At 47.5% G+C, this 9,824-nt stretch overlaps 1 protein-coding gene across 1 annotated transcript; it reads left to right on the forward strand.

Annotated features, from left to right (window-relative positions):
* The first annotated feature begins 1,414 nt into the window (after positions 1–1,414).
* On the forward strand, positions 1,415–5,320 carry LOC118750413. Its single transcript, XM_036485162.1, has one exon. The coding sequence runs from the start codon at positions 1,415–1,417 to the stop codon at positions 5,318–5,320; it is 3,906 nt and encodes a 1,301-aa protein (XP_036341055.1).
* The last annotated feature ends 4,504 nt before the right edge of the window (positions 5,321–9,824 follow it).

Below are 9,824 nucleotides of genomic sequence, written 5' to 3' on the forward strand. Positions count from 1 at the left end.
CTTATACAATTAAAACCAGTGAATTGCCTTTTCATCCAATAGTTACAAAGTTTTTAAAATTATCTGGTACGTCTGCCTGGGCGAATCTACATACAACAATTTATTGGTAAGACGAATCACGTACATAAATTGGCACGTGCAAAGAGGTTAACCACTAGTGAATGTCGGAGCCCGACAGGTATTTTCTGCGAAGTCGAATAGTGGACAGGGCACACAGCAGCGAAAGTGAATCGTCATTCGAGAGCACGATAATGGAGGAGTCAAGGCAGTCAACCGCGGCCGGCGGGGACCACATGAACGCCATTATCGTTACTTTAAATGCATTGAGGGCATCCGTCGAAGAACTGCGAAATAGCACGATGGAAAGCCAACGTGATATTATACGATTGCGCGAGGGCATGCAGCCGCCAAACGAAATTGGGCAAAGTGCAACATTGCAGCCAGCACAGGGCGAATCAAGCCAAATGGTCGTGCCAGCGACCGATTCGCAGGTGAAGTTGTATGATTTGCCAACATTTGGGGGCAATGCAGAAGAGTGGCCACTCTTCTTCGCCAACTTTAACGACACAACAGAAGCATTTAGGTATAGCCACCGACAAAATCTTATGCGCCTGCAGAAGTGCCTTGTTGGGGCGGCCAAAGAAGCGGTAGCTTCACTACTTATTTACCCCGAGGATGTGCCGAACGTGCTGAACGAACTGCAGTTCAGATTCGGTAGACCCGACATCTTGGTAAAATGGCAGTTAAATAAATTGCAACAATTTCCGACAATACCCGAGCACAAACCTGAACAAATAGTACCTTTTTCTACTAGGGTGCGCAACGTAGTTGCATTTTTGAAATCGGCAAAGTGCCAGCAACATTTAGCAAACGTCTCGCTTTTAGAGCAAATGATTTGTAAGTTGCCACAAAACAAGCAGTTTGACTGGGCAAAGCACGCTGTTGACATTAAACCATACCCGACCATCGAGGATTTTTCGAAGTGGCTTAGTGAGCTAGCAAGAGTTGTGTGTTTAATGCCGACAAGCAGTGCACACAGTCACAAGCAGAATTCATCTGCAAGCAATCCCCGGCGTGTAATGCACATCCAGGACGAAAGACCAACAGAGACGGTGGCATGTTCTCAGTGCGGCGGCGATCATTTAATCTCGAAGTGCGATAAGTTTAAGGCGTTGGGTGTTCAAGCGAGATGGGAAGTTGTTAAGAGAGTTCCTGCCTGCGCAAAGGCCATAGTACATCGAAATGTCGCTCCAAAAGATCGTGTGGTATAAATAGCTGCCAGCGGTACCACAATCAGTTGTTGCACAACGACGAAAGCCGACTAAATACATCACGGCAAATTACACAAGATGAAAACACTCAGCCACTGTTGAACTGTCGCCTTGTGCAAGCAGCAACTAAGCAGTTGTTTAAGATGCTACCGGTCAATATCTACGGACCTAATGGTAAGTTCGCAGTCCTGGCAATGTTCGACGAAGGTTCGGCAATAACGATCCTGGAAGAAGCCGTCGCCAAAAGGATTGGTGTTAAAGGGCAGTGTCATCCCCTCACACTGCAATGGTACGATGATAGAGTGGTGACCGAGCAGTCATTTAAAGTAAGTCTGGAGATTGCGGGTTGCTCGAGCAGCAAGAGGTTCACGCTGAGAGATGTGCGCACGGTGAAAAATCTAAATTTACCAGAACAGTCCTTTACAAAAGACGACTTCGAACATTTACGAGAATTGCCGCTACAAGATTACCCCAGCACGAAACCTGTCCTGCTCATTGGGCTGAATCAGGCACATCTAGGTGTTACCACAACCATAGTACAAGCTGACATAGGCAGTCCGCTAGCTGCCAAAACGTCATTGGGTTGGGTGGCATATGGTCCGACTAAGCTTGCGTCAACGTCAAGTCTGCGAGTACTCCACATGCGAGAATGGCAACATCTGCACCAACTGGTCTCGGACTACATCACAACGGACAACTACGGTTTTAATCCTGCATCAGTCAAGCTTGAGTCTGATGCCGATAAGCACGCCAAATCCATATTGGAGGCAACAACGCGAATAATAGGTAAGCGTTACGAAACTGGGCTTCTTTGGAAAATGTTTCCACCACACTTTCCGAGTAGCAGAGAAATGGCGGAACGGCGCTTGCTGTCGGTAGAAAGGCGCATGCATCAAGACGCAGAATTTGCTCTACGTTACAAGCAAGAATTGTCGAAATACGTGGCGAAAGGGTACGCCATAAAGCTAACCAGCCAGGAAATCAGCGCGCCATATGCACAAGCCTGGTATCTACCTCATTTTGCTGTCTTTAACCCAAGCAAGCCCAGCAAACTCCGCATCGTCTTCGACGCCGCAGCTACAGTGAATAAGGTTTCACTGAACTCAGTCTTGTTAAAGGGCCCCGAGCAGGCACAGCCGCTCATACGCATACTATTGCAATTCCGCCAGGGCGAAATTGGCGTAGCAGCGGATATAAGAGAGATGTTTTCGCAGGTTAAAGTACGACCGATGAACCAACATGCTCAGCGATATTTGTGGAGAGATGGAGACTCCAATCAACCGATCGAAGAATATATGATGACGTCGATGATCTTCGGGGCAGTTTGTTCGCCTTGCATCGCAGAGCATGTTAAAAACAAAAACGCAGAAAGGTTCAGAATTCAATTTCCCGAAGCAGCCTCCATTGTTATTAACAATCACTATGTCGATGACCTGGTGACTAGTTTTCACACGCCGGAGCACGCAATCAAAATTTGCAAACAGATAGTTGCCATCAATTCGGAAGCCGGGTTCGAATTGCGGAACTTCATCTCTAATTGCGGCTACATAGAGAAAGCCATGAACAAAACACCTCTAACGACAAGGGAGGTAATTAATATGGAACGCAACCAGACGGCTGACAAAGTACTTGGTATGTACTGGAATACCAGAGACGATACTTTCGAGTTCCATACAAAATTCCATCGCGTACCGCAGCCAGTGCTAGAGGGAATTCGCGCTCCGACAAAAAGAGAACTACTGGGCATAGTGATGGCAGTCTTCGACCCATTTGGGCTACTAGCGAACTTTTTGATAACTACGAAAATCATCATACAAGACACTAGAAGACTAGGCATTGGATGGGACGAGAAGTTAGATGCTGAATTGGCTGCAAGATGGTCCCGCTGGTGGAAGGAGTTCCCGAATATCAAAGAGTTTCAAGTACCAAGATACTACTCACCCAATATTTCGCACAGCAGCAGAATTGAGTTGCATATTTTCGCCGATGCCAGCCAGGCAGCCTTTGCAGCGGTGGGCTATTTCCGAGTGGTGTATGACAGTTCAGTTGACGTAACGTTCGTCATGGGTAAAACACGCACCGCGCCGAAGAGGCTTCTGTCTATACCACGACTTGAACTGCAAGCCGCAGTTCTAGGGACAAGGCTAAGTAAACTGCTTGTCAACAATCACAAATTTAAAATCAGTCGCGTTTTGTTTTGGAGCGACTCACAAACGGTCTTACAATGGGTCCACTCTTCAGAGAGAAAATACAAACCCTTCGTGGGCCATCGAATCTCTGAGATTGTAAGTGCAACTTCCCCTGAGCAGTGGCGCTGGGTACCCACAAACATCAACCCTGCAGATGCCGCTACGCGGCCGCAAAATCCACCTAGGTTCGATAAAAACTGTCACTGGATTAAAGGCCCAGACTTCCTGAAGAACGATGAAGAGCATTGGCCGTCCACCATTATCGAGCGTTCCAGCGGACTTCTGGAAGAAGTTGAAACGAGTTATATACTATATTGTCAGGCAAGTAGAACTCTAATAGATTTTACTAAATTTAACTCATATTTAAAGCTGAAACGTACTGTCGCCTGGGTCATACGAGCCCAACTTTTATTCCGGAGGAAATCGGTGCCCGTTGACGTACATCTGTCGAAGACCTTAACTGCTGCTGAAATCGACCAGGCAGAGCGTATAGTGAGCAAACAGGTACAGCAAGAGTGCTTCGCAAGCGAGATCGAACAGCTTTCCTCATCACGCAAGTTACCCCGGCAAAGTGGTGTGTATGGCCTTGCACCCTATCTAGACGAGGACGGCCTCTTGCGACTGAACGGTCGCATTGACGAGGCAACATGCCTACCATTCGACGCTCGCAGACCGATTCTGTTGCCGTCAAATCACGTTGTCGCAGCACTGATCGTCCAACACTACCACGAACAGAACCACCACCAGAATACGGCAGTCACAATCAACGCCGTAAGACAGAGATTCTGGATTCCGCACATAAAGACACTCTTAAAGAAGGTACAACGAAACTGTTTAAAATGCAAAATAAATAAAGCCAGCCCCGTCGCACCAATGATGGGACAACTTCCACCTGATCGCTTAACCCCGTATGTCCGCCCATTTTCGTATACTGGCGTTGACTTATTTGGACCGTTTAATGTTACAGTAGGGCGACGAAGGGAGAAAAGGTGGGGTGTCATCTTCACCTGCTTGACCGTGAGGGCAGCGCACATTGAGTTAGCCGAAAACCTCTCAACGGATGCGTTCATTCTGTGTCTACGGAATTTTATTAATCGTCGCGGCACCCCCGTGCGAATCAGGAGTGATAACGGCACGAATTTCATCGGGGCCCAAAAGGAGTTGAAAAACGCTGAACAACTATTCGACACCGACCGCATACAAGCAGAGGCCGCAAATAGATATATAGATTGGAAATTTAATTGCCCGTCCAACCCCAGCGCTGGTGGCTGTTGGGAGCGGCTGATTAGAATCGTGAAGTCCTTGCTGAGTCATACGCTGCGTGAAGTGGCGCCGAGAGTCGACACCCTACAATCTGTACTCACTGAAGCTGAGAGTATTATAAACTCCCGCCCGCTAACGGACTTGCCATTGTCACACGAAGACGATGAGCCACTCACACCGAACCACTTTCTGATCGGGTGCGTTAACTCAACTCAAACCCCGCATCCGGTCGATGAGAAAATTTGTCTGAGGAAGCAGTGGCGAATAGCGCAGAATCTCAAAGATCGCTTGTGGAAACGGTGGACCACGGAATATTTGCCTCAACTCATTTGTCGCAGCAAGTGGAGGGAGAAAGCGATCCCGCTGCAAATCAACGACTTAGTGCTAATATGTGAGCCATCCCAACCACGCACTCACTGGCAGAAGGGTCGTGTTACGAAGGTCTTCCCCGCAAAAGACGGCCAAGTTCGCGTAGCAGAAGTGAAGACAAGCAGCGGATTTTTACGTCGTCCTGCCACACGCCTAGCTCGGCTAATCGTAGAAGGTGAATCTCGGGAAGATTCACGGGGGGAGGAGTGTTGGGAACCCTGTCACTAAACCGGTTCACAATAGCCAACCTTGACAGCTAAGCGGCCATCATTGATTTTGACATATGTAGATACTTACAAAAATTTGGTCCTTTTTGATTCAGCGCGTTAAGGAAAGCAGACGTACCAGCAAAATACAATTTTAAAACCAACGAAACAACTAACCAACAATTTTCAAGCGAACTTGTATATGCAAACGATTTCTTATATATCAATAAATCTTATACAATTAAAACCAGTGAATTGCCTTTTCATCCAATAGTTACACACTGTGTAAGCCCGTTCTTTTATACAGTTTAAAAGAGTGCGACTTTTTATTTTTAAATTTTTTAAGCTCTTTAGTGGACCATAATTGTATTGGTTCTTCATGAACAATATTACGTTTTGGCACATATTTTCGAAATAAATTGAAAACAGTATCATTAAAGTGCTCAACGCTACGCTCCACGTCATCTCTATATATTGGCCAAGATAACTTTGAAAGTTCTTTGTTAATTTTCCTGAAATTTGCTTTCGCAAAAACATATCTAGTACTTGAACTTGACTTATTATTATGTATTTCATTTATGATTTCGTAGCTTAACTCAAGAGCAGGATGGTATGCATCTTCCGGCAAAACTAGGGGATCACACCGATTAATAGAGGCCTTCGGAACATCATCAACGTAAACGAGATACAAGACCTTTCCAAACTTATTTGGACATATATTTATTTGTTTGTGGCAAAGTTCAGCCATTTCCTCCAGAAATACATTGTAACTATCTCTAGATGAAACTGGTACAACATCGATGTCAATGATGTTCCATGAAATGTGTGGCAGATTTAAATCGCCCAAAACAATCATAGAATCAAAGCATTGCATTTACGGTCTCAAGTAAAGAAACTAGCTGCATATACATATACTGATACGGCAGAATTAGGAGGCATGTAGCAAAGAGCTAAATAAATATAAGACTTTCCAGCCTGTACACGTATACATTTAAATTCGGTATATTCAATGACAGGAAGACGTAACTTCCTCGGATGGTATCGATGAATGCACCGCAAAAAGAACACCACCGCCGATTCTGCCCACGCGGTCACTCCTGTATATTTGATATTAATTTGGAAGAATTTCGGAATTAAAAATATGAGGTTTGAGCCATGTTTCGGTCAAGGAAATAATATTATAATTGCAGTCAAAACCTTTTAAATATAAGTCAGTTAATTTGGTATTCAAACCTCTAACGTTTTGATAGTAAAAACTTAAATTAGACTTGCGAGTTAGTTTTTTGAATCCGAATTAGGATTAGAAATTTTAGCTACGTTATTATTACTTTTATTAGGTTTATACTCACACTCGCGAACAAACGCCCCGGTCGGCCAAAATGAACTATTTAGTAGTGAATCAAAATCTTCGGAAGCTACATCAATTTTAAAAGATGAAATATCGCGATCGTATTTAAAATTAAATTTACGAATAAATACATCTTTAGTTCTAATTTTAGTCGATATGTATGACTTTATATCATCCCAAGAAGTATATTTAGCAAAGATTGATCTTCATTCCCAAGACAGCCGGTTCTACGTACCGGAATGACTCGGGTTTTACCCGACCAAGGGCTGTTGTTTCGGCGACCTAACCCCGCTTAGATCGGCGATACCCCTCAATCATTGTTCGTCCATGGAGCAACTCCTTGCAGCCGGATTGCTCCGCATCCTTCTTCTCCGGGCGGGCGTAGAGCCCAACCCATCCAAACTCCACTTCGGTTAGGTGCAATTCATGCAACGGATGGAGTCACCTAAGAACCTGCTCTGGTCTTAGGTCTCATCGGGAGTGGACCACAAGCTATGTGGCTCCCTGCTGCTCAAGCCAAACGGCACAATCAGCCTCCACTGCTACCCGCTTGCGCAACGCGCCCAACACCCGAAGAGCCCGCACGGCTCCGAGAAGCTCTTCTGGGCAGCAGCAAACCTCCCGTTGCTCCGTAAAGATCGCGAGGACTAGCGTTCATCTTACACCACACAGCGCAGTATCGGCTTATCGAAGAAGACATCGACCCGAGGGACACCACCCTAGAATGTCAGGGCATAGCTGTCCGGTCAGGCGATGTCGAGCTCGAAATATTTAACGTTTATATACCCCCTGTCACCTGCTGCCCGGCAGGATATCACCCTGACATAGGTGCGCTACTCAGAGGTGAAAACCGAATGGTAGTAGGTGACTTCAACGCGCACCACGACCTATGGCACTCAAGCCTGGCCAATGATCGTAGGGGAAACCTTTTGGCTGAGCAGATAGACGATTCGACATTCTGCACCATGAACGACGACGCCCCCACCAGGATTATGGGTAGCTGCAGCAGCTCGCCAGACCTGACAATTGCTAGCGCTGGTTTGATCAATAGCATCTCATGGCGACCTATGCTAACACTAGCATCAGACCATCTACCCATAATCATCTCGATCAATAAGCCCACCGACTTTGCTCCCGCGGACCACCGAACCTACACCAACTTCAACAAAGCTGCTGGGACGGCTTCGCGGAAGTCACCGAGAGCAGTTTCGCCGCCCTTCCCACACCCACAAACATACATACTGGCGAACGCCAGTTCCGCTGGGTAGTCACTGCCGCAGCGGCTCGCTTCATCCCGTCCGGACGTATCGCGGAAGTCCGCCCAAATTTCTCGGCCGAAGCAGCTGTACTAGCAAATGAGCGTGACCACCTACGCCAGGTCGACACTAGGGACCCCCGTCTGAGGGACCTTAATTTGGAGATTTGGAAACTGGTAAATCAGCATAAGCGGAAAAAGTGGGAGGAGCACTTGAAGGCCTGTAACTTTACATCTGGTGTGAGTAAGCTCTGGTCAACCGTGAGGTCCCTGTCCAACCCAACGAAGCGTGATGACAGAGTGGAAATCTCTTTCGAAGGTCGCGCTTTGTCGGACCCGAAGAAATGCGCTGCCTACTTTAGTAGGCAATTCACACTGCACCCTGCGGTAGACAAGGGCAAACGTCGACTGACCAGGAGGTTGCACAAGCTGCCAAAAAACAGTGCACCACTTGTTTTCACCAGCTGTGAAGTGAAGGGGGCCATCGGAAAGGCGAAAGTCTCCAAAGCCATTGGACCCGACGGAATCTGTATGCTGATGCTAAAACATTTAGGGCCTAAGGGAGTAGCTTACCCAACGCAGGTCCTCAACCTGTCTATGGCCACTCTCATCATTCCTGATGTGTGGAAATCCGGCTCGAAGGACCAGTGTTTAGGCGGTAGGCCTTTTCGGGGAATAGGGTGAGATGACCCAACGGCGGGGGGTGAGCTGACCCTCAGATGGGGGTGCTGGCGAACCGGGAGGCTAGTGGTGGCGGCGATGTGGTCAATGGTGGCAGGCGGCGATGTGGTAGATGGTGGCAGGCGGCGATGCAAACGCTGGCGGCAGGCGATGTTGACGAACGGCGATTTGGGGAACGGGTGGCGGACGGCAATATCGCAACTGGCGGTGGCTGCTGTGCTTTTTTTGTAGATGCACAAACCGGAGGGGCGATGATTATCGGACGGCGCGTTTGGGTTTTCGACGCGGCAGGTGGATGTTTCGAAATAAAACACGGATGTTCGCTCTAAAATTACAATTTATTCCAAAACTTTTACGAGTTTATGCAACTAGGAAAACTACCGATTGCGCGGGATACAAATTGGGGTTTTCCTGCTGAAACCGGGGAATCCCGCCAACAAAGGAGACTTATCGCCCGATAACGCTCCTTTCCCCGGTCGCGAAGACGCTGGAGGCCCTACTACTCCCATACTTCACTTGCCACCTGACCCCAGCGAAGCAACAGCACTGATTCCGTAAAGTGCATAGCACAACAACAGCACTTAACGCCATAAACACCCAAATAACTCGTGGCCTAAATCGAAACCGCCCCTGCGAATCTTAGTAGCGCTGGACTTGTCAAAGGCGTTTGACACCGTCTGCCATTCCACGCTACTAGAAGACATCGAGGCCTCCTCACTCCCACAGGGACTGAAGCGATGGTCGGCGAATTATATGAGTGGTCAGTAATCTTCCGAGATCAAACCTCGAAACCAAGAAGAATTAAACAAGGGGTTCCACAACAAACAAGGAGTTCCACCTGAGGGAGTTTCCCTGATCTCATACGCTGACGATTGCTCGATTTTGGCGTCCAGGAATGGAATTGATGACCTCTGCTCAAAGGTAACGACTATCTCTCCAGCCTTTCTCGCTTCTGCACTGCAAGGAGCCTAACACTCTCCCCAACGAAATCAACGGCGATCCTCTTCACCACCTGGACGAAGGAAGTCAGGCTAGAGTTAGGCATACACGTCGATGGCACACCAATACCGACTGTAAACAACCCGAAAATTTGGGGCAAAAACAAAGAAACGTTGCTGGCAACATACAAGGCAATTGGGCTGCCGGTTCTAAACTATGCTGCGCCAGTTTGGACGCCGGGGACTAGTTGGACGCAGTGGACGAAGCTACAGACTTGTCAGAACGCAGCACTCCGGACAGCGA

The sequence above is a fragment of the Rhagoletis pomonella genome, unplaced genomic scaffold (genome assembly GCF_013731165.1).
Source record: "Rhagoletis pomonella isolate Grant_MI unplaced genomic scaffold, Rhpom_1.0 Rhpom_scaffold_00001, whole genome shotgun sequence".
Taxonomy (NCBI): domain Eukaryota; kingdom Metazoa; phylum Arthropoda; class Insecta; order Diptera; family Tephritidae; genus Rhagoletis; species Rhagoletis pomonella.

Bases quoted from the DNA above. Each gene is read 5' to 3' on its own strand.
- LOC118750413 (XM_036485162.1), top strand. From the start codon at position 1,415: ATGCTACCGGTCAATATCTACGGACCTAATGGTAAGTTCGCAGTCCTG.